We start from the raw sequence: 24,358 nt of genomic DNA on the forward strand, positions 1-24,358 counted from the left end.
ATCCTGGTCGGGCACATGCGGGAGTATGTCTGACTGCCTCCCCGTTTCTAACTTCAGAAAAATACAAAAAAAACCCCAAACAAACCCAAGGTCGCCGGCTTGAGCACAAGCTCATTTGGCTTGAGTGCAGGGTTGCTGGCTTGAGTGTGGGATCATAGACATGACCCCATGGTCTCTGGCTTGAGCCCAATGGTTGCGGGCTTGAAGCCTGAGGTCACTGGCTTGACCAAGGAATCACTCACTCTGCTGTAGCCCCTGGTCAAGGCACATATGAGAAAGCGATCAATGAATAACTAAGATGCCACAACAAAGAATTGATTCTTCTCACCTCTCTCCCTTCCTGTCTTTCTGTCCCTACCTGTCCCTCTCTCTGTCTCTGTCACACAAAAAAATGAATATACAGAATACATAAAGAACTACAACTCAACAACAACAAAACCCCTCATAAACAATGCAATTAAATAATGGGCAAAGGACCTGAACAGATACTTCTTCAAAGATATATTCAAACAAACAGCGAAGAAGCACACGAAAAGGTGTTCAGCATGATTAGTCATGAGAGAAATGCAAATTAAAATCACAATGACAGCCTGTCCAGGTGGTGGTGCAGTGGATGGAGTGTCAGACTGGGATGCGGAAGGACCCAGGTTCGAGACCCCGGGGTTGCCGGCTTGGGCGTGGGCTCATCTGGCTTGAGCAAAAAGCTCACTAGCATGGACCCAAGGTTGCTGGCTCGAGCAGGGGGGTTACTCAGTCTGCTGAAGTCCCGCGGTCATGGCATGTGTGGGAGGGCAATCAATGAACAACTACGGTGTTGCGGCGAAAAACTGATGATTGATGCTTCTCGTCTCTCTCCGTTCCTGTCTGTCTGTCCTTATCTATCCCTCTCTCTGACTCTCTCTCTGTCCTTGTAAAAAAAAAAAAAAAAAAAAAAAAAAAAGCCATGGTACATATAGCCCTGGCCAGTTAAAAATAAAGAAAAATAAAATTGGAAAATAACAAGTATTGGTGAGAATGTGAAGAAATTAGAACCCTTGTACATTGCTGATGGAAATGTAAAATGTTTGCAGCTATTTTGGTTTCTCAGAAAGCTAAACCTAGAATTAACATAGACCCAACAATTCCACCCCTAGGTATATATCCAAAGAAATTGAAAGCAGAGAGTCAGACATATATAATATAGATATATATATATTCTTTTCCAACTGAGAGGAGGGAAGATAGGGACAGACCCATGCTTGTGTCCTGACCAGTATCTACCTGGCAACCCCCATCTAGAGCTGATACTCTGACCATCTGGGGCCATGCTCACAACAGAGCTATTTTTAGCACCTGAGGCAGAGGCTCCATGGAGCCATTCTCAGCGCCTGGGCTGATGCACTTGAACCAATCTAGCCATGGCTATGGGAGGGGGAGAGAGAGAGAGAGAGAGAGAGAGAGAGGGAGGAGTGGGAGGAGGGAGGAAAAGCAGATGGTTACTTCTCCTGTGTGCCCTGACCAGGAATCAAACCCAGGACATCCACACACTGGGTCAACTACCACTGAGCCATTTGGCCTGGGCTCAAACAGATATTTATATACTGATGTTCACAGAAGCATTATTCACAATAGGAAATAGGTAGAAATGACTTAAGTGTCCATCAACAGATGAATGGATAAATAAAATATGGTATATACTTGCAATAGGATATGATTCAGTCATAAAAAAATAAAATCCTGATACATGCTACATAATTATAAACCTTGAAGACATTATGCTTATGAAATAAACTAGACATAAAAGTCCATATCTTGTCCTGGCCGGTTGGCTCAGTGCTAGAGCGTCGGCCTGGCGTGTGGAAGTCCCTGGTTCAATTCCCAGCCAGGGCACACAGGAGAGGCGCCCATCTGCTTCTCCACCCCTTCCCCTCTCCTTCCTCTCTGTCTCTCTCTTCCCCTCCCACAGCCGAGGCTCCATTGGAGCAAAAGATGGCCCAGGCGCTGGGGATGGCTCCTTGGCCTCTGCCCCAGGCACTAGAGTGGCTCTGGTCGTGACAGAGCGACGCCCCGGATGGACAGAGCATCTGTGGGCATGCCGGGTGGATCCCGGTCAGGTGCATGCGGGAGTCTGTCTGACTGCCTCTCCGTTTCCAGCTTCAGAAAAATAAAAAATAAAAAAAAGTCCATATCTTGTATAATTCCACTCATACACAGTACCTAGAATAGGTAAATTCAGAGACAGAAAGAAAACAGAGGTTATGAAGGCCTATTGGGAAGAGATAATGGAGAACTATTGTTTAATTGGCACAGAGTTTCTCTGAGATAATGAAAAAGTTCTGGAAATAAATAGCGGTGATGAGTATACAATATTGTGAATTTACTTGATGCCACTGAATTGCATACTTTTAAAAAAAACATTTTTTAAGACTTTATTTATTCATTTTAGAGAGGAGAGAGGGACAAGGGGGGAGTAGCAGGAAGCATCAACTCCCATATGTGCCTTGACCAAGCAAGCCCGGGGTTTTGAACCGGCGATCTCACCGTTCTAGGTCGAGCTTTATCCACTGTACCAGCACAGGTCGGACCATTGACTTGTATACTTAAAAATGGTAAATTGTTTTATACATTTTGCCATAAAAACACAAAAATAAAAAAAGTCAAAAGCTAAAGGAGAAACTCACAATATATATTTCAACCCATATGATAAAGTATACAAAAAGCTTTTACAAAGCAATAAAAAGATAAATAGAAATAGAAAACAAGGCAAAGGACACGAGCAGTCTACACACACACTCACACACGACATATATGTTGACTTAAGAATACTGCATATTAGAAACTTAACCTTATGATAAAAAAGATCGTTAAAGATATGATACCAGCCTGACCTGTGGTGGCGCAGTGGATCAAGCATCAACCTGGAATGCTGAGGTTGCCGGTTCAAAACTCTGGGCTTGCCTGGTCAAGGCACATATGGGAGTTGATGCTTCTTGCTCCTCCACCCCTTTCTCTCTCTCTCTTCCCTAAAATGAATAAAAATAATTTAAAAAATATGATACCACTGTTTTCCTATAAAAATGACAATATCAAAAATCTGATCATATATTGTTTTTGCAAGTGTGTGGAGAAACAGACACTCTCATATTCTGTTGTGGGTTGTAAATTATAACTTTTGGAAGACAGCTTGTCAAAAAATTTTAAAAGTAAATATGCCTTTTCTATTGGTAACTGACAGAAAACCCAACTCCAATAGGCTTAAACAATAAAGAGGATTTATTGGTTCATACAACGCAAATTCCAGGGGATAAGCAGGCTTTGCAATTGGTTTGATTCCGCAGATCAACAATATCACCAAAGATGTAATTTCCTCCCATCTGTCAGTTTAGCCTTCCATAGTATGAGCTTCAAGGTAAATTTGACTCCCTTCTTGGTAGCAAAAGGGCTACCATTTGAATGCTTCACATCAGCCAAACCACACTGTCCAAAAGAAGAAACAAAGTTGGCTTCTGTTATCTCAGAAGAGCAAAGAAGAAAAACCAAAAAACTTCTTCCCCCAAATACTTCAACAAAAATCCTCTAACACTTTTTTTTTTTTTTTGTATTTTTCTGAAGCTAGAAACAGGGAGAGACAGTCAGACAGACTCCCGCATGCGCCCGACCGGGATCCACCCTGCACGCCCACCAGGGGGCGATGCTCTGCCCACCAGGGGGCGATGCGGCGATGCTCTGCCCCTCCGGGGCATCGCTCTGCCGCGACCAGAGCCACTCTAGCGCCTGGGGCAGAGGCCAAGGAGCCATCCCCAGCGCCCGGGCCATCTTTGCTCCAATGGAGCCTCGGCTGCGGGAGAGGAAGAGAGAGACAGAGACGAAGGAGAGGGGGAGGGGTGGAGAAGCAGATGTGCGCTTCTCCTGTGTGCCCTGGCCGGGAATCGAACCAGGGACTTCTGCACGCCAGGCTGACGCTCTACCACTGAGCCAACCGGCCAGGGCCCTCTAACACTTTTTAATTTGAATTGGGTCAGTGACTAATTCCTGAACAATCTCCTTGACAGGACAATGGTATATGTTGATTGGTTAAAGCCTGGGTTGCCTAAACCAATCACTGAGGCACGAGGGCATGGACCTACCTTGATTGGGATACAAGCACGGGTGGTACCACCTGCCAAAAGCTGGGGGAGAGATCAATTCTAGGCCTTCAAACTTTATGACTGAAGGGATGACACAAAATAGATGTTGAGTAGGGAAGCACATCAGCCACAATATACTTTGATTTGGGAACTATACTTCTAAGAATCTATCCTCCAAATATACTGGCATATGTACACAAGTAAGTATGTTCAAACATGTCCTGTTATTATAAAAACAAGATATTGAAAAAAACAGGCCCTGGCCGGTTGGCTCAGTGGTAGAGCCTCGGCCTAGCGTGCGGAGGACCCGGGTTCGATTCCCGGCCAGGGCACACAGGAGAAGCGCCCATTTGCTTCTCCACCCCTCCGCCGCGCTTTCCTCTCTGTCTCTCTCTTCCCCTCCCGCAGCCGAGGCTCCATTGGAGCAAAGATGGCCCGGGCGCTGGGGATGGCTCTGTGGCCTCTGCCTCAGGCGCTAGAGTGGCTCTGGTCACAACATGGCGACGCCCAGGATGGGCAGAGCATCGCCCCCTGGTGGGCAGAGCGTTGCCCCATGGTGGGCGTGCTGGGTGGATCCCGGTCGGGCACATGCGGGATTCTGTCTGACTGTCTCTCCCTGTTTCCAGATTCAGAAAAATGAAAAAAAAAATTTAAAAAAAAAAAAAAGAAAAAAACAGAAATCATGGATCTGGTTAAATAAATTGAGATGTAGCCATAAAAAAGACTATGGCAGCTACACATTTATTGATATGACACAATCTCAAAGATATATTGAGAAAAAAGAGTGGATAATATGCTACCATTTGTGATAAAAAAAGGTAAGAAGAAATGGAGGGGAAGAGAGAGACAGAGAGGAAGGAGAGGGGGAGGGGTGGAGAAGCAGATGGGCGCTTCTCCTGTGTGCCCTGGCTGGGAATCGAACCCTGGGCTCCTGCACGCCAGGCCGATGCTCTACCACTGAGCCAACCGGCCAGGGCTGGATCCTGCTTTAAAAAACTAAAAAAAAAACACAAAAAAAGAAAAAACAAACCTAAAACAGCCTGAGCTGTGGTGGCACAGTGGATAAAGCATCTATCTGGAATGCTGAGGTCTCTGGTTTGAAACCCCAGGCTTGCCTGGTCAGGGCACATACGAGAAGCAACTACTATAACCTGGTGCTCCCAGCTCCTACCCCCACCTTTGTCTGTGTCTCCTCTCTCGATCTAAAATCAATAAATAAACCTTCCCCAGCCTGACCAGGCAGTGGCGGAGTGGATAGAGTGCAGGTCTGGGATGCTTAGGACCCAGGTTCAAAACCCCTGGCTTGAGCAAGAGGTCACTGGCTTGGCTGGAGCCCCAGGTCAAGGCACATATAAGAAAGCAATCAATGAACTAAGGTGTTGCAACAAAGAGTTGATACTTCTCATCTCTCTCCCTGTCTGTCTGTCCCTGTCTATCTCTCTCTCTCTCTCTAAAAAAAAAAAAAAGTTAAAAAAAATCCTCACCCTCTCCTATAATCAGAGGAAACGCAAAATACAAATTAGGTACCATTATTTGCACATCTGGTTGGTAATTTTTTTTTAATTGATAAAGTTTTTTTATTTTATTTATTCATTTTTATTAGAGAGAGAGGGGAGAGAGAGAGAAAGAGAGAGAGAGGGAGAGAGAGAGAACAGGGGGAGGAGCAGGAAGCATCAACTCCCATATGTGCCTTGACCAGGCAAGCCCAGGGTTTTTGAACCGGCGGCGACCTCAGCATTCCAGGTCGACGCTTTATCCACTGCGCCACCACAGGTCAGGCTAATTGATAAAGTATTGATGAAAGTCATGGGGAAACAGAGGCTCATACACTGGTAGGTAATCATGTAAATTGGAACAGCCTTTATGTAGAATAACTCAGCAGCATCTTATAACATTTTTTTAATGTTTATTTTATTGATTTTAGAGAGAAAGGGAGAGAGCAGGAGAGAGACAGGAGCATCTCTTCCTGTATGCGCCCTGACTGATCGAACCGGCAACCTCTGTGCTCTGGGACGATGCTCCAACCAAACAAGCTATCTGGCCAGGGCTATTAAAATTTTAGATATGGAAGAATATGCACCCCACTTTTATGAATATATCCACAAGAAATATTAGCACATCTAAGAAGAGGTTGTGATTTGGTTGAAGGAGTCTGGTTTAGTACTGTAATTGTCTTTTTAAAATATATATATTTCTTGGCCCTGGCCAGTTGGCTCAGTGGATAGAGCATAATCCCAGTGTGCAACATCTCGGTTTTGATCTGTGGTCAGGGCACACATGAGAAGCGGCCATCTGTTTCTCTTCCCCTCACTCTCCTCCTCTCTCTCTCTTCCTCTCTCTCCGTAATAGTTCTAGTTCCTCGTTTTCCTATTTCTGTCAAAAGCACTAGCCTTCTCCCCATTATTTAAGCTTGAAGCCTTAGTCATTTTATATCCTTCCCTCCTTTATCAGAAAAAAATCATCATGTCCAAGGCATTTTTTTCTTACTTTTAAATATCTTACATGTCTCTTTCCTGTGTATTCTTTGCCACCCTAATTCAGACCCTTCACTTAACAAATATTTATTGAGCACATATTATGTATGCGCTAGACAGTTTTAGGGACTGGAATCATACAGAAAGACATTGCATATGCAATAATATTGTTAACACTTTTATAAGGCTTATCCTGTACCAGGCACTGTACTAAGCCCTTCAGATACATTCATTTAATACTCCTAATGACCCTGTGATATACGTACTATTATTAACTCTATTTTATAATTTGGGAAACTGAGGCACATAGCTTTTAAGTAGCTTAAGGTCAGATAGGTAGTAAGTGGAAGAGTCCAGATTTGAACCTTAGCCCTGGCCAGATGGCTTGGTTGGTTAAATCGTCATCCAGAAGCACAGAGGTTGCCGATTTGATGTCTGGTAAAAGCACATGCAGGAGCAGCTCAGTGTTCCTCTCCCTCTCTCTCCTTCCCTTCCTCTCTTGCTAAAATTAATAAAAATTTTAAAATATTTGAACCTGGGCAGCCTGATGTTATAGTTTGTCCTCTTAAACGGTTAATGCTATATTGCTTCTATGTGGGGAAACTTTAGTTTATATGGGCTGTGGCGAAAATCAGACAGGGTAAATATGATAGTAACTTGAATAGTTGGTGTTAGTTTAAAGAGCATGGCCAAGAAAGACCTTTCTGAGAGGTGACTTGTTTGGGGAAGAACTTAGTTTTGTCACTGTGGGTTTTCCTAATTGCACAGGCATTGTGCAGTCCTCTGTATTTCCTGCAAAATAGCAACTAGATCAAAAGACTAGATCAAACTCAGTTCCATCCCTTTGATAGGTCTATAGCAGGGATCTCAAACTCAACTCAGCATGTGGGCCGCAGAGCAAGATCCCAGCCGTTTGGCAAATACAAGTAGGCCTCTAGGCTTACTTAATTTTATCCAAAATATTTTGAACTTCGTGGATTAGTCTGCGGGCTGCACAAAATTGTTTGGCGGGCCGCATGCGGCCCGTGGGCCGTGAGTTTGAGACCCCTGGTCTATAGGATAGATGCAACATTTGATGTCTCTTTTTTTGTAATTTTAAAGCTGTTGATGCTTACTATTGATATCTATTTATTAAGGGTTGCAGAATAATGATATTCTAATTTTACTATTGTTATTTTTTTCAGTGAGAGGAGGGGAGATAGCGAGGCAGACTCCCACATGCACTTTGACCAGGATCCACCTGGCAACACCATCTGGGGCTGATGCTTGAGTACTGAACTATTTTTAGCACCTGAGGCTGATATGCTCAGACTAACCGAACTATCCTCAGTGCCTGGGGCCACACTCGAACAAATCGAGCCACTGGCTATGGGCGGGGAAGAGGGAGAGAAGGGGGAGAGGGAGGGGTTGAGAAGCAGATGGTTGCTTCTCCTGTGTGTCCTACCCAGGAATCAAACCTGGGATGTCCATATGCTGTACCAACGCTCTATTCACTGAGCCACCAGCCAGGGCCACTATTATTTCTTATTCATTGAAATTGTTTTTGTAAAAAGACATGTCCTTTCATCCTACTCTTTTGTTACCTGGTTCATCTAGGAAAGGCAGGATAAATGCTTGATTCTCTTCCTTTACTGATGAATTTTCAAGATAATGAATTGGTTTCCTATAATTAGAGGTGATATTTGAGCCGAGACATGAATGACAAGGGCCCAGGTATTCAAAAACCTGTAGGAAGACTTAACCCCACACAGGGGGATCAGATAGTACAGAGCACTGAGAAAGGAGTGGACTGCATTAAGTTCAAAGAGCACAGAAGACCATTGTGGCCACATAACTTTACTCCTACCTGTGGAACTATCTTGTTACAGACTGAACGTGTCCCCCTAAAATTCTGATGTTGAAATCCTATCCCTCACTGGGATGGTACTAGAAGATGGCAGGCCTTTGGTAGGTGAAGAGGACTAGATGAGGTCATGAATGGGATTAGTGCCCTCATAAAACTCATGACACAGCTTGCTCTCTCTGCTCTGCACTGGCAGAGGGCCTTCACCAGAACTCAACCATGCTGGTGCCCTGATTCTGGACTTTTAGCCTCCAGAACTGTAAGAAATATATTTTTGTGTTTATAAACCACCCAGGATATGGTACTTTGTTGTAACAGCCTGGACTAAGACATAGCTCTTAAATTCTTCACTCTCTTTTCCACTCTTACTACCATACCAACTTGGTCTGGAGTTTCCTCTTTCTCCCTGGACCACTGCAGTTAGCCAATTAGTTTCACTGCCTCCAAACGGCTCTTCCAACCTCCTCAGTTAACTCCTGACTCACCAAAAGCTTAAAATTCTCTGTATAATTCTTATTTATTTATTTATTTATTTTTGTATTTTTCTGAAGCTGGAAACGGGGAGAGACAGTCAGACAGACTCCCGCATGCGCCCAACTGGGATCCACCCGGCATGCCCACCAGGGGCGAGGCTCTGCCCACCAGGGGCCGATGCTCTGCCCCTCCGGGGGCGTCGCTCTGCTGCGACCAGAGCCACTCTAGTGCCTGGGGCAGAGGCCAAGGAGCCATCCCCAGCGCCCAGGCCATCTTTGCTCCAATGGAGCCTTGGCTGCGGGAGGGGAAGGGAGAGACAGAGAGGAAGGGGGGGTGGAGAAGCAAATGGGCGCTTCTCCTATGTGCCCTGGCCGGGAATCAAACCCGGGTCCCCCGCACGCCAGGCCGACACTCTACCGCTGAGCCAACCGGCCAGGGCCTGTATAATTCTTTTTGCTGGAAATGCACCTATAATTTTATAACAGATGTCACTGGCAAAATAAGATTCATTTATTAAAGGGAAGTGTTTGCTTGAAATGCTGCTTGGCACCAAAGAACACAGACCTGAATTTTTGCTTTGTGGTCAGACCTGAATTTTGAGTTCCAGCTCTGACACGAGAAACCTGGTGACCCAGGGAAAATTATCTAACCTCCCTGAGCTTCAGTTTCCTCATCTATTAAAAAGATGATAATGCTTTATTTATTTATTTTTTAGGGAGAGAAAGTGAGAGAGGACAGATAAGGACCAACAGGAAGGGAGAGAGATGAGAAGCATCAATTCTACATTGCGGCTCCGTAGTTGTTCATTGATTGCTTTTTCATATGTGCCTTGACCAGGGGGCTACAGCAGACTGAGTGACCCCTTGCTCAAGCCAGCGACCTTAGGCTCAAGCCAGCGACCATGGGGTCAAGCTGATGAGCCCACGCTGGTGCTCAACTGGGCGACCTTGGGGTTTCAAACCTGGGTCCTCTGTGTCCCAGGCCGATACTCTATCTACTGTGCAACTACCTGGTAAGGCAATAATGCCTTTAATACACTGCTGTGGGAATTAAATGATAATATATATTCTCATTTCAGATACATATATATGAGAGAACAGAGAAAAACAATATATCTTTATTATAGTGCTTGGATCATAGTAAAGGCTCAATACAAAATAGTTTCTTTAATTTTTCAAATGTATCTCTTTCAGAAGCTCCAGTTTCAGTGATGAAATCTACTTGCTTAAAACCTCAGTCATTGCTAAGAGCCGTCCTAGAGCCACTTGAGAACATCCCAAACCTAGGGACCCACTGGGACCTTAGAAGAGGAAGTTGATACCACGTCCCTCTAGTCCAGCAGTGTCCCTTCGACAAGCCTGACTGGAAACCAGTGGGCCCTTGATGGATCAATGGTATCTCACACTGATGGAATGCTTTTCCAGACAGTGTTGATGTCTCTGATTGCTTCATCTCGAACTTCAGTGGGACTCCTAGGTACCTTACTTCTCATCTCATCCAGATCAGTAATCATCTCCCAGGCAAAACAGGTTCAGTGTGACTGTCTCTGGGACCCCGGCCTCCACCATCCTCTTCCCTTCTGCTCCCAAAGTCCCAACACTGCTGCCAGGAGAACCAAGCAGACCAGTATGAATTCATGCTGTTCAATTTTAACTTGGCCCTTGCAGCTGCTCAGCAACCCTTTTATTTGTCTCATACATTCCCTGGCTTGCTCCCCACAGAGGCTGTTCCAGACCTCCTTCTTTCTCCTCAAACTTCAAATTCCAATCTCCATATGGTGCTTTCACAGACTTCTTTTAGGTACTTTTATCAGATGAACTGTCCCAACTGCAACAGATCAGTGATGTCTTTCTCCCTTCCAGCCCTGTCCTCTGGCCATCCAGTTCCATTCCTGGGAAAGAATCAATGGTCTCTTATCCTTTCAGAGAGAGTATATGATTCTACAAAAGAAAGAGGGAACTTGCACTGGTCTTTATAGATAAGTAGGGTTTGGAGAGAAGGGAGATGGTATCAAGCAGAGGAAACCCTGGGCAACAGCACGGAGGTGGGAATGAATAAGATATATTTTGAAAACAGGGTATAGCAAATAGACTAATCCCCTGAGAAATAATCCCAGGTGCTGCCTCAAGTGCTACCTCTCCTCTTCCAGTTCTGACTTCAGCCTGATCACTCCTTCCCTGCTTGTCCTGCTCTACATACCAGCAGAGTGGAAATCCGACACGACATGACCCCTCACCCGTCCTATCTTGCCTAGACTTCTGTTTCTATTTATTGAGCTTTGACTCCAACCATCTGTTTCAGTCCCGATAAAGAAGTTCTAGCTCCTTCCTGAGTCACTCTCCAAGCCAGAAACTTTCCATTTCTTTGGTCACATGGACAATTTCCTCACACCACTGAAAATAGGATAATAAATATAGAGGATGCATTGTATAGATGTTACTGATTTTACTAATATATACAACAGAGGTCAAGGAAACAAGCAAACTATACAACAGAAATGTAACCAGCAAAGTCCAGACTGTGTGAAACTACTAAAATACGAACCAATTTCCTCAACAAAAATTGTAAGGAAGAGAAGAAATAAAGGGACAGCTGTAGTTTAGAAGTGACACACAACAGAGCCCTGGCCATGTCGCTCACTTGGTTACAGCATCTTCCTGATGCACCAAGGTTGTGGGTTTGATCCCTGCAGAGCACATTTGGGAAGCAACCAATAAATGTGTGAATAAGTGGAACAGCAAATCGATTTTTGTCCCTCCCTGTCTCTACCTCTAAAGAAAAAAAACAATAAAAATAAAAGTGACTTATAGTAGGTATTCACTAATCACAACGCATGAACTTTACTTAAATACTGATTTAAACAAAAATGCTGTAAAAATTTCTTTGGACATGTATGAAAACTACTGGAAACTTAAATACTGACTTGATATTTGATGACATTAAGAGATTCTTGCTTGTTTATTTTATGTGTGCTAATGGTATCACAATTATGACTTTTTAATTTTTTTTAATTTATTTTTTCCCCCACAATTATGACTTTTTTAAATGGATCCTTACCTTTTAAAAAGACATACTGAAATATTTAGGTATGTAATGATATCATGTCTGGGATTTGCTCCAAAGTAATATGGGAAGGAGGAAATAGATAAAACAAGAGAGCCCAAGAGTTGATACTAGCTAAAGTTAAGTGGTAACTGGGGATTCATTCTATTGTTATCAACTTTAGGACGTGTTTTAAGTTCTCCATAAAAAAGTTTTACAATAATGTTATTGGATTGTCGAGCATCTGATGAAAGTGTGAGTGTTATTTTGAAGGAGTGAAACGGGAGGAGCTGGAATTTGAGAAGAGGAAGATCTGGAACAGCCTCTGTGGGGAGCAAGCCAGGGAATGTATGAGACAAATAAAAGGGTTGCTGAGCAGCTGCAAGGGCCAAGTTAAAATTGAACAGCATGAATTCATACTGGTCTGCTTGGTTCTCCTGGCAGCAGTGTTGGGACTTTGGGAGCAGAAGGGAAGAGAATGGTGGAGGCCGGGGTCCCAGAGACAGTCACACTGAACCTGTTTTGCCTGGGAGATGATTACTGATCTGGATGAGATGAGAAGTAAGGTACCTAGGAGTCCCACTGAAGTTCGAGATGAAGCAATCAGAGACATCAACACTGTCTGGAAAAGCATTCCATCAGTGTGAGATACCATTGATCCATCAAGGGCCCACTGGTTTCCAGTCAGGCTTGTCGAAGGGACACTGCTGGACTAGAGGGACGTGGTATCAACTTCCTCTTCTAAGGTCCCAGTGGGTCCCTAGGTTTGGGATGTTCTCAAGTGGCTCTAGGACGGCTCTTAGCAATGACTGAGGTTTTGACCCGTAGCTTTGTAACCTCAAGCAAGCCACTTCCTTTTCTTCTTTTTTTTGGATTTTATTAACTTTTAGAGAGAGAGAGAGAAGGGGGAGGAGTGGGAAGCATCAACTCTCATATGTGCCTTGACCAGGCAAGCCCAGGGTTTTGAACCTGCAATCTCAGTTTCCAGGTCGATGCTTTATCTACTGCGCCACTACAGGTCAGGCCAGATACTTCCTTTTTTGAGCCTTGGTTTCCTCATCTATAAAAATTTGGGAGAATACCTACCTCACAGAGCAGGTGTGAGGATTACTGTATTTTTTGCTCCATAAGACCCACTTTTTTCCCCAAAAAAAGTGGAGGGGAAAATGCCCGTGTGTCTTATGAAGAGAAAAATACGGTATTTTATTAAATATTTTAATACAACATTTGGTTTAGAATATTTTTTTCTTATTTTCCTCTTTAAAACCCTAGGTGTGTCTTATTGTCAGGTACGTCTATGGAGCGAAAAATATGGTAAGTGCAATAATGTGGGCAGAAGTGCCTCACTCAGTGTTATTCTACTCATGAGAACTTATTTCCTCAGCAGGTGAATACAATATCCATTAATCTTGAAGCTGATGCAATGTTATGGCAAATATGTTATCACTTTATGGAACAGCAAAACCGACTCTCAAGAATATGCTATTTTCTTCCTAAAACTTAATAAAATTTGATATTTGAGATGTGTCCCTCCTAAGAAAAAACACTCCAACTTTCTGAGGGGAAAGCTTTCGATGAAGAGATCGAAGAGTAGTAGTACTAATAATAGCAAACATTTATCTAGTACTTCCTATAGGCCAGAGACTGTTCCAGATATGTGTTAGCTATTGGTATACTGATCTGGACCTCGAAGGAGAGACATGTATGTGTCAGAGATAAAAATGTGTGAGTCACCCACATGTGGGTGATATTTGAAATCATGGTCAAAATGAGTGTCTAGAAGAGTCACATAGAGGACAGAAGCCTAGGACCGAGTCCCCAAGAACTCCATCATTGAATGGCCAGGCAGAAAAAAAAGGGGCTTGGAAAGGAGACTGAAAGGAATGGCCAGAGATGTAGGAGGAGAGCCAAGAGGAGCAATGGGTCCTGGAAGCCAATGTGTTTCGAGAAAGAAACCATCATGGGCCTGACCTGTGGTGGCGCAGTGGATAAAACATCAACCAGGAACACTGAGGTCACTGGTTCAAAACCCTGGGCTTGCCTGGTCAAAGCACATATGGGAGTTGATGCTTCCAGCTCCACACCCTCTCTTCTCTCCCTCTCTTTCTCCTCTCTCTAAAACCAATAAATAAAATCTTTTAAAAATTTTTTTAAAAAAAGAAACCATCACGGATATCAAATTTTGCTTGAGAGATCAAGCAGGATGAGGACTAAAAGTATCTATTGGATTTAGTGACTTGGTGGCCAGTGGTGACATTATCAACACAGATTGAAAAGGTTAGAAGACAGAATGAAATGTATTGTGAAGGAATTAGGAAGAAAGAAATGGGAAAAGTCATTATTTCAAGAAGTATAGTATAAAGGAGAGAAGAGAATTTGGTAGTAGCTAAAGAGGGATGTAAACTCAAGGGAAATTGTTTTTGTTAAGATCAGAGAGACTTGAGGATACTTAAATACCAATGAAAATATTCAACAAGAGGGAACGGTTGAATAGACAGAAAAGAGAAATAATAATTAATGTGTAAGGTTCTGGAAAGGTGTGAGGGGGTAGGACACAAAGCACAGTAGAAAGAAATGAGAAGTGTAAAAGGAGATAAGGAGAGGGTTTGTGCTAATGTGAATAAATATATACATTTCGTGGTGCGCAGTGGGGGTTAGACTAGATAATGCATGCAAAGCACTTACAGTAGTGCCTGTCAGGTTAGTTTGTACCAGAAATGGCAGCTATGTTACTGTTGCTGTATTGTTATACACTTGCTTGAAAATTTCTGACATTTTAGGCCTTGGGCTATGCAAAATGAACTCGTACACTACTTTGTTAATGCTATAAATTGGAAATTTGATAGATCAAGTTTATATACAACAAGGGTTACTTGAATTTTCTGTTTCCTCACCTCCATCCTGTCCAGGATTTCTGGGTAGTTGCTGGTCTCCTGATTTTGATAAGAAGACAGAAAAAAAGTTGTACATTTAAGATTACTGCACTTTATGCACTTTTGCATATGCATTTTCATTTCTACATATTTTTAAATGTCCACCAAAGCCCCTATGGATGTCAACTCGCCCACAGAAAAAAAATGACATTAAAAATGAACTGCTCCCAGGGTTAGAAAGGATCTGAAGAGTTTAGTTCAAGGGGGAAATTTGATTTGCACTTCAAATCCATAGAATGAAAGCAGAGAGCTGATTGATAATTGTTGACTATTCAATCTGTGAGGTATCCCCAAACTCACTGCCTAACATCCTCTAATCTTGCCTCAGTCTCCCAATTCTCAGCCACAGTATGCTGTGGCCCCTCACTTTTGCTGCCCATGACCACTCCCTTACCCCCATTGTGCTCCTAGCTCCCAATGAGACCTTCGGTTTCTTGAATCTAAACTGAGAGGGAAGGATGCTATTAAAAGAACTTGAGCCTGACCAGGCGGTGGTGCAAGTGGATAGAGCGTCGGGCTGGGATGCCGAGGACCCAGGTTCGAGACCCTGAGGTCACCAGCTTGAGCACGGGCTCATCTAGTTTGAGCAAAAGCTTACCAGCTTGGACCCAAGGTCGCTGGCTAGAGCAAAGGGTTACTCGGTCTGCTGAAGGCCCACGGTCAAGGCACATATGAGAAAGCAGTCAATGAACAACTAAGGTGTCACAATGTGCAACGAAAAACTAATGATTGATGCTTCTCATCTCTCTCCATTTCTGTCTGTCTGTCCCTGTCTATCTCTCTCTCTGACTCTCTCTCTGACTCTGTAAAAAAAAAAAAAAAAAGAAAATAAAAGAAAAAAGAACTTGAGGTCATCTGAGGTTTGGTAAGCTTCCTAGTTTGATGTTTCTTGGAGTTTGAATCTCTCAAATTCTTGGCCACACTGTTGAGGGAGTAAATTTGACTCGGGGGAGACTTAAAAGAGATTATCCTTTGATTCAGAATCTACATTTAAAAAGAAAAAGCCTATAATGCCTTTTTAACTCTCTTTTAAATCATGTTCAAAATCCTTGACTTAGAATCTTAGGCTCCTCCAACTCTGGCCACACTCCATTTAGCTTTTTTGTCACCTCCCTTAAATATGCCTTCTTATATGTTAGCGGTCATTTCAAACAGCAAAGGCCTAAGCTTGTGGAGCACCTGAAGAGAATCATTTACTTTTTATTCTATATACTTCTGCACTTGAGATTATCTTTTTAAAGTGGCAATGTACTGCTCCTGGAATTAAAACTAAAACACAAAAAGTAAAATAAAACAGCTTCTTGCCCCATCCTGGTTCTCCCTCTCTTCCACACCCATCCAAATTTCTCATTCTTCAAATTTCCATTCAAAATGTATTTCTGAACCCTCACATTTATGGTCAACTGATTTTCAACTAAGGTGCCAAAACAATTCAATGGGGATAGAAGAGTCTTCAAAAGATGGTGCTGGGACAACTGAATGCAATCCATATGCATAAATGTAAAGTTGGACTCCTTACCTCATACAAAAATTAACATATAAAATTAACTCAAGATGGATCAAAGACCTAAATGTAAGGGCTGAAACTATAAATCTCTTACAAGAAAACATAGGAGAAAATCTCATGACCTTGGATTAGGCAATGGTTTCTTGGATATGGCATCAAAAGCACAAGAAACCAAAGGAAAAGTAGATAAACTAGACTTCATAAAAATTAAAAACTTTTGTTTATCAAAGAACACCACTGAGAAGTGGAAAGAGAATGCACACAATGGGAGAAAATATTTGCAAGTCATATATCTAACAAGAAACTTGTCTCCGAAATATATTTTTAAAGACTCTTACAACTCAATAAAAAAACAAATAACTGGCCCTGGCCGGTTGGCTCAGTGGTAGAGCGTCAGCCTGGTGTGCAGGAGTCCCGGGTTCGATTCCTGGCCAGGGCACACAGGAGAAGTGCCCATCTGCTTCTCCACCCCTCCCCCTCTCCTTCCTCTCTGTCTCTCTCTTCCTCTCCCGCAGCCGAGGCTCCATTGGAGCAAAGTTGGCCCGGGCACTGAGGATGGCTCTATGGCCTCTGCCTCAGGCACTACAATGGCTCTGGTCGCAACAGAGCGGTGCCCAAGATGGGCGGAGCATCGCCCCCTGGTGGGCATGCTGGGTGGATCCTGGTCGGGTGCATGCGGGAGTCTGTCTGACTGCCTCCCCGTTTCCAACTTCAGAAAAATACAAAAAAAAAAAAAAAAAAAAAAAAAAAAAAGACAACCCAATTAGCAAATGAACAAAGAATAGGAATGGATATTTTCTAAATAAGAGACATAAATCGCCAATAAGCACATGTAAAGATGCTCAACATCATTAGCCATCAGGAAAATGCAAATCAACACTACAATGAGACACCACTTCACATCCACAAGGATGGCTAGAATAAAATAAGGCAGAAAAGTGATATTGAGGATGTGGAGAAACAGGAACCCTTTTACAGAGCTGGTGGGAATGTAAAATTTTGCAGCCTCTTTGGAAAGAGTCTGGCAGTTGCTCAAAAAGTTAAAGTTACCACTTGATCCAGAGCTTACACTCCTCAGTATATATCCAAGAAAAATGAAAACACAAGTCCACATATAAACTTGTACATGAATGTTCATAGCAGCAATACTCATAAAAGCCAAAAATTAGTAAAAACCCAAATATCTCTCAACTGATGAATGGATAAACAAAATGTGGTATATCATACAGTGGAATATTATTTGTTCATAAAAAAATAGAAATAAACTACTTACTGCCTGACTGGTGGTGGCACAGTGGATAGAGCATCAACCTGAGACTGCGGTCCTGGGTTCGAAACCCCAAGGTCATTGGCTTGAGCATAGGCTCATCCAGCTTGAACACAGGGTCACTAGCTCAAGTGTGGGATCGTTGACACAATCCCATGGTCGCTGGCTTGAGCCCAAGGTTGCTGGCTTGAGCAAGGGTCACTGGCTTGGCTGGAGCCCCCCGGTCAGGGCACCTATGAGAAAGCTATCAATGAACAACTAAGGAGCTGCAACGAAGAACTGATGCTTCTCATCTCTCTCTCTCTCTCTCTCTTCCTGCCTGTCTGTCTCTCTCACTTGCCAAAATAAAAAAGAATGATGTAATGATATATTACAACATGGATGAACTTTGAAAACACTATGCTAAGTGAAAGAAGCCACATATGAGAAAGCTAAGAATGAACAACTGAGGAGCTGCAATGAGAATTGATGCTTCTCATCTCTCTCCTTCCTACCTGCCTGTCTCTCTTGCTTGCCAAAAAAAAAAAAGAAAGGAATGATGTAACGATATATCGATGAACTTTGAAAACACTATGCTAAGTGAAAGAAGCCTGTAATAAGAGACCACATATTATATGACTCCATTCATATGAAATATCCACAATAGGTAAACCCATGGAGGCAGAAAGTAGATGAGTTGTTTGCAAAGGGCTATATGTTTGAAGGGAAATTGGGAGTAACCGCTAAAGGGTACGAGGTTTCTTTTGGAGTGATGAAAACATTCTAAAATTGATTGCGATTGTAAAATTCTAAATATACTAAAAAAAACAAGAGTTTTACACTTCAAGTATGTGTTGTATGGCATGTCAATTGTATCACACCAAAGCTATAAAAAAAATTATTCCTTCCATGGAGCCTTCCCTCTCCATTGTAGTCCACATTTTTTATTTTTTGAGAGAGACAGGAAGGGAGAGAGATGAGAGATAAGAAGCATCAACTCATAGTTGTAGCACCTTAGTTGTTCATTGATTGCTTTTTATACATGACTTGACGGGGGTGGGAGGCTCCAGCCGAGCCAGTGACCCCTTGCTCAAGCCAGCGACCTGGAGCTTAAGCCAGCAACCATGGATCATATCAATGATCCCACGCTCAATCTGGCAAGATGAGCCCACACTCAAGCCAGCGACCTTGGGACCTCAGTGTCCAGGTTGATGCTCTATCCACTGTGCCAGTACTGGTCAGGCACACAGTCCACATTAATCCCTCCATTCTCTCAACTCCTACAGCTCTTAAAAACTATACTGCACAGTTTAGCACTCAGTTTAACTATCTGATGTTTATTATTATTTCGCATAGATTAGCTATGACTTATCAGCCAGACTGTATTTTCCTCAGAGGAATGAGTAAGTCTTCTGTTTCTCAAATCTCTCTAAACCACCTAACACATAACTGGGCACACGGTAAGGACTCAGTGAATACCTGGTGGTTGTGAAGAACAGATTGAATGTGCATGTGCTTATTTTCACACGTGTGTCGAACACACACAGAGGTTGGGGGGAATGAACACAGTCTCAGTGAGGTGAGTGAACGACGCTATGGGAAACTGTAGAATAGCAGATTTATTTAAGGGAAAAAACAGCATGGTTTGGATACTTTTGTTCTCCCCTCCTTCAGCCTCCTGCTGCTCAAAACCACATGGCCAACCATGTCCTGGTCTCTGAGATCCTAGGAGAGTCACTGAGGTCCTGTCTAGATACTTGACTGTCTGGTGTCACTGTTCCCCCATCGCTTCTTCCTCATCCTCCTCCTCTGTCCAGCTCAGATCATCTGAGTCCTCAGATTCTTCCTCCCCCATCTCTAACTCAAGCCCTGCCTGTGGCTTCTCAGCGAGTGCGTCAGCGTGCTCGAGCTGGGCCCAGGCCCCTGGGTCAGCCTTCACCAAGGAGATTTCAACCCGAGATGGCATCAGGAAGACAGAGCTCTGCTCCACACTTATGACCTGAGGAAGAGGGAAAGATAGAGGAACACAGAAAAAAGAGAAAATGAGGAAATCAAAAAGGTTGGGGACGGGGAGAAAAATCAAAATGTACAGTGGGGGAAAAGATGGAGGAATAAGACAACACAGTAAGGGAAAGAAAGAAGAAAGGATAGAGGGAAGGGGGGAGAGGAAGAAAAAGAGGGAAGGAGAAGGAGAGAAAATCAAAGCAAACGAAGAGAAAACGTCCACCTTTTCTAACGACAGCCCTCTAGTCATTGTGCCCTGGCACTTCTGCTCAGCCCACTGCCCTCCCTCCGGGCACCTCCTCTGCACTTACCCCGCAGAGTTTCATCTGTGCTCGGAACACATGGTTACCATCAAAGACAACGTGCACATGGAGCTGAGAGAAAAGAAGGACGGAGGTAGTAGCCCTCCCAGAAGGTCAGAACAAGTCATTATGAGCCAGCCAGGCCAGAGGTGTGATCCATTCATCCCCAGGTCAGTCAGATAACCCTGACCCCATAGCTCTACCTTTGCAGGGGACTATGGAGTCGCCATGCTAACTGTATACAGCATCCCTGCCTGTCGGATTGTAGTAGCAGCCAGCCTCCCAGCCAGCATCACACATTCCTCACCTCGGTTTGACTGGCCTTCACCCAGTTGAATGCAGGAAGAGGAATCTGGCCGTACACAGTCACCACGACTAAGGAATCCGTCTGGTGCCAGTCGTGACGGCAAGATGCTGGTAGCTAAAGAGAAGATGTGAAACATGGGTGGGAAGAATGAACTCTCACCTCAAGAGTTCTCAGGATTTGTGTGAAGAGACAGTCTCAGAAAGGTTAACGCTACCCTATATTGCAAAGCTTCTAGGCTGCGGAGGGGTAAGGAACAGAATCTTTTTTTTTTTTTTTTTACAGGGACAGAGAGAGTCAGAGAGAGGGATAGATAGAGACAGACAGACAGAAACACAGAGAGATGAGAAGCATCAATCATCGGTTTTTCGTTGAGACACCTTAGTTGTTCACTGATTGCTTTCTCATATGTGCCTTGACCATGGGCCTTCAGCAGATTGAGTAACCTCTTGTTCAAGCCAGCGACCTTGGGTCCAAGCTGTTGAGCTTTTTGCTCAAACCAGATGAGCCTGTGCTCAAGCTGGCAACCTCAGGGTCTCGAACCTGGGTCCTTCCGCGTCCCAGTCTGATGCTCTATCCACTGCGCCACCGCCTGGTCAGGCAGGAGTAGAATCTTATTTGGTCCATGCAGAAGGGAAAAGCTAGAGAGCCTGACTATGAGGTACAGGGAGGAGAAATTATTTCTGGAATTGGGTTCTAGTCAAGAATTCAGGAGAGTTGGGGCTCACCTGCTTCCCCCAGTCATGTCTACCAACTCTGCATCCTGGCTGTGCCAGGAATGCCCCAAAATCCAGGGTCTGGATGCCACAACAGCTCCAAGACTTCATCCTGAGGTAGGAGAGTAATTCACTTGAATCTCTTTCTGCTTACACAAGTCCCCACTCCCACCTTATGGTCAATATTGAGCAAAACCTCTCTCCCAGCCCAGCCAGGACCCTCCCTCACCCCTCATGGAATCGAGGTGCTCCTGGGTGGTAGGTACATGGAGTAGCATCACTCTCAGGGCCTTGGTAAACCTAAGACAAATCAAGAAGAGGAAAAGAATCAGGTCACTCTGAAGTATACCCCACCCAACTTCACGTCTATACCCAGTCATCCCTTGGGTATGGTAGCCCCTGGCCACTAACTCTCACTCACAGCATCACATCCTGGGTTCTGGCAGCTGGAACCAGTCCGGATCAGACTACTGTCAAGTCCTGGGCAAGGGAAACACAGTCAGGAACCTACCCGTTCCCTCCACCCAACTGCCTTTGCACTGCATTTGTCTGTGAGGCCTGTCCGACTAAGGACCCACTTACCTGCTCCACGTTCCTGGTCTAACTCCTTCTGTTCCAATGCCATTTCCAGGGCTTTGGATATATTTAGTGGAAGCAGCTTTGGAGATAACTCTGACCTGGGGGTAAGGGCGGAGTGATTGAGTTCTGAATCATTCACGATTTATCCACAGCTCCAACATTCCCACCAGTGCTAATGGCGTCTGGGTCTGGAGAGTGGGGTCAGCGCTGGAGGAGGTGGCCAACAGCCCTATTGCCCATGTTCTTCTCTGTGTACATTCCAAACCCGAGCCTGGGAGTCCCAGGACTCTGCTGCCCATCTACCCAGCTGCTCTAACTCTTACACTTCTTTGTAGAACCGTGCCATTTCCTCTTCCTCTGACTCATTGTGAACCTAATAGGACTTTCTTCTGTTGTTCATACTATTTCTACAAAATTAAGTTCCTCTCCTCTGCAGCCTCCCGGCTGCCGACACTACCACCATTCAGGGGTCCCCAACCTTTCTACACAGGGGCCAGTTCACTGTCCCTCAGACCATTGGAGGGCCGCCACATACAGTGCTCCTCTCACTGACCACCAATGAAAGAGGTGCCCCTTCCGGAAGTGCGGTGGGGGCCGGATAAATGGCCTCAGGGGACCGCATGCGGCCTGTGGGCCGTAGTTTGGGGACGCCTGCACCATATCCTTTTCTTGATGTAAAACCATTTTAAAGCTCTTTTCCAAAAAGAAAAAGAAAATCAAGTCCTTCCTAATAATCCCCTCTTGTATTATAACCAGTTAGTTATTCATGAGGTGCTATCTGCTGTTAAATCAAAGTAGCTATGCCTACCTATCACATCATACCACCTTACAGAAAGGGACATTATTTCCAGACAGTGTTCCTATATGGCTCAAAATATACACCAAGCCCTGACAACTGGCCCTCCTCACATCTTGACTCCCTAGCTCCCAAACCCGTTACTAAGCTCCATGAATGTAACAAAAACCCTGGGACCTCCTCTTTACTTGGGCCTCTCCCGGTGCAAAGTCTCTGCTGACTTTGGAACTGTAGTCCATTTTTGCTCCTGAAGTGCACTGCTTGGGCCAGGGCCCTCAGGTTGAGGGGCTTCAGGGAGCTTCTCAGCACAGTGCGGTCCCACAGTACAGCCCTGGTACAGATAAGGAGAGAAGGATTAGACATAGAATCCTTCTATTAGGAGCAGAATTTGAAGGAATTAAAGAATTTACCTTTATGTTTAAGAATTCAGAGAAATCAACGGTTCGCTTCCTGCAGCAGGACCAACCCTGATAAGGAGACCCAGATCAGCTTAGGTTCCTGGGTCTGTTGCCTTTGGGAAATGCTCTCACTATCCCCCCCTTACCTATACCTCACCTTAAGCATATCATGGAAGATTGGGACCCCAGGGTGGTGGCAACAGGAATCTGTGGATACCGGTAGAAGGATCAAGAAAGGAAAGGTAACAATACCAAATGTCTTACCTCTTCCCCAGGTTTATACGCTATGGCTTTTCCATGTAATGTAAAAAAAAAAATTTTTCAGTAAAGACTGAAGAGCACCCGATCAGTTACACTAGAGCAGGCACACTTTTTTCTACTCCTTTAACAGGCTGCCCAGGGGACCACTCCCCAGCACCCAGAGACCCCTGGTGAACTCAGGGTTACTCACCAGGCAGGTTGGTATTGGGGTCAAAGTGCTGCCCACAGCCTTTGTTACAGCAGAGTCGAGACATGGAGGCGTTAGAATTACTGAAAGGGTATTTCAAGGAGCCTGGCTGCCGAGTGGGGAACACCTCTCAGTCTGGAAGCTTTTAGCTGCCTGGACAGGCCAGCTGCATCTATCTTTAGTTCAGGAGGCGTCCACCTCCTAACATGGGCAAGGGAACCTCAACGGGCCTTCCCAGCCAATAGGAAGCAGCTCAGAGCACTTTAGCTCTGAGGCTCTAGGAAAGGACCAGGCAGAACAGGGCTGGGAACTTGGCTGAGGTCAGCTAACCACCACCAAGACCGTTTTAGACTTCCCATGCCAATTCCAAGCCTCTGACATACCAGCAGCTGCTCAGATACAAATCCAATTTTGAGACCCCTCCCAGCTCAATGATGGTACCCCAATCCCCCCAGCCTTTACTCTTTCAAAGCAGTTTTCCTCCCATCTTATGACCTATGTACCACCAATAGCGCTAATCTGTCAATCATTTCAGCCATAGTGTGCATCAACCCTTCTCATGTTTACCTAGACCAGGGGTAGTCAACCTTTTTATACCTACCGCCCACTTTTGTATGTTAGTAGTAAAATTCTCTAACTGCCCACCGGTTCCACAGTAATGGTGATTTATAAAGTAGGGAAGTAGTCTGACCTGTGGTGGTGCAGTGGATAAAGTGTCAACCTGGAAACACTGAGGTTGCCAGTTCAAAAACCCTGGCTTGCCTGGTCAAGGCACATATGGGAGTTGATGCTTCCTGCTTCTCCCTCTCTCTCTCTCTCTCCCCCCCCTCTCTAAAATGAATAAATAAAAAATTTTAATAAAAAAAATAAAGTAGGGAAGTAACTTTATAAAATTTATAAAGCAGAGTTACAGCAAGTTAAAGCATGTAATAATTACTTACCAAGTACCTTATGTCAGATTTTCGCTGTTTGGCAGAATAAATCTTTATAAAACAACTTACTATAGTTAAATCTTTTTATTTATACTTTGGTTGCTCCACTACTGCCCACCATGATAGCTGGAACGCCCACTAGTGGGCGGTAGGGGCCAGGTTGACTACCACTGGCCTAGATGGCTATACTTCATGAGACCTGCTCATCTCCCAAGACAAAAGACCCCTCACTCCCTCCCTTCCCCTTCAAAAAT

General features: G+C 44.3%; 1 protein-coding gene across 5 annotated transcripts; it reads right to left on the minus strand.

Annotated features, from left to right (window-relative positions):
* Positions 1-3,282: 3,282 nt before the first annotated feature.
* On the minus strand, positions 3,283-23,605 carry ITGB1BP2 (integrin subunit beta 1 binding protein 2). Of its 5 annotated transcripts, XR_010747879.1 has the most exons (13): positions 23,176-23,605; positions 22,882-22,931; positions 22,737-22,793; positions 22,515-22,657; positions 21,534-21,628; positions 21,373-21,431; positions 21,181-21,251; positions 20,964-21,063; positions 20,239-20,352; positions 19,941-20,003; positions 19,383-19,624; positions 14,834-14,872; positions 3,283-3,456 (listed from the first exon to the last, which is right to left on the minus strand). XR_010747879.1 is itself a non-coding variant. In XM_066357353.1 (11 exons), exons 1-11 carry the CDS (start codon positions 23,237-23,239, stop codon positions 19,397-19,399), a joined length of 1,044 nt encoding a protein of 347 aa, XP_066213450.1. In that variant the 5' UTR covers positions 23,240-23,605; the 3' UTR covers positions 19,227-19,396. The 5 variants fall into 5 exon arrangements, 4 of the variants coding, with proteins under 4 accessions (XP_066213450.1, XP_066213452.1, XP_066213453.1 ...); XM_066357353.1 differs by lacking the exons at positions 3,283-3,456; positions 14,834-14,872 and having other exon boundaries at positions 19,227-19,624; XM_066357355.1 differs by lacking the exons at positions 3,283-3,456; positions 14,834-14,872; positions 22,737-22,793; positions 22,882-22,931 and having other exon boundaries at positions 19,227-19,624; positions 22,504-22,657; positions 23,176-23,237.
* Positions 23,606-24,358: the final 753 nt, after the last annotated feature.

This window comes from Saccopteryx leptura, chromosome X (assembly GCF_036850995.1).
Source record: "Saccopteryx leptura isolate mSacLep1 chromosome X, mSacLep1_pri_phased_curated, whole genome shotgun sequence".
Taxonomy (NCBI): Eukaryota; Metazoa; Chordata; class Mammalia; order Chiroptera; family Emballonuridae; genus Saccopteryx; species Saccopteryx leptura.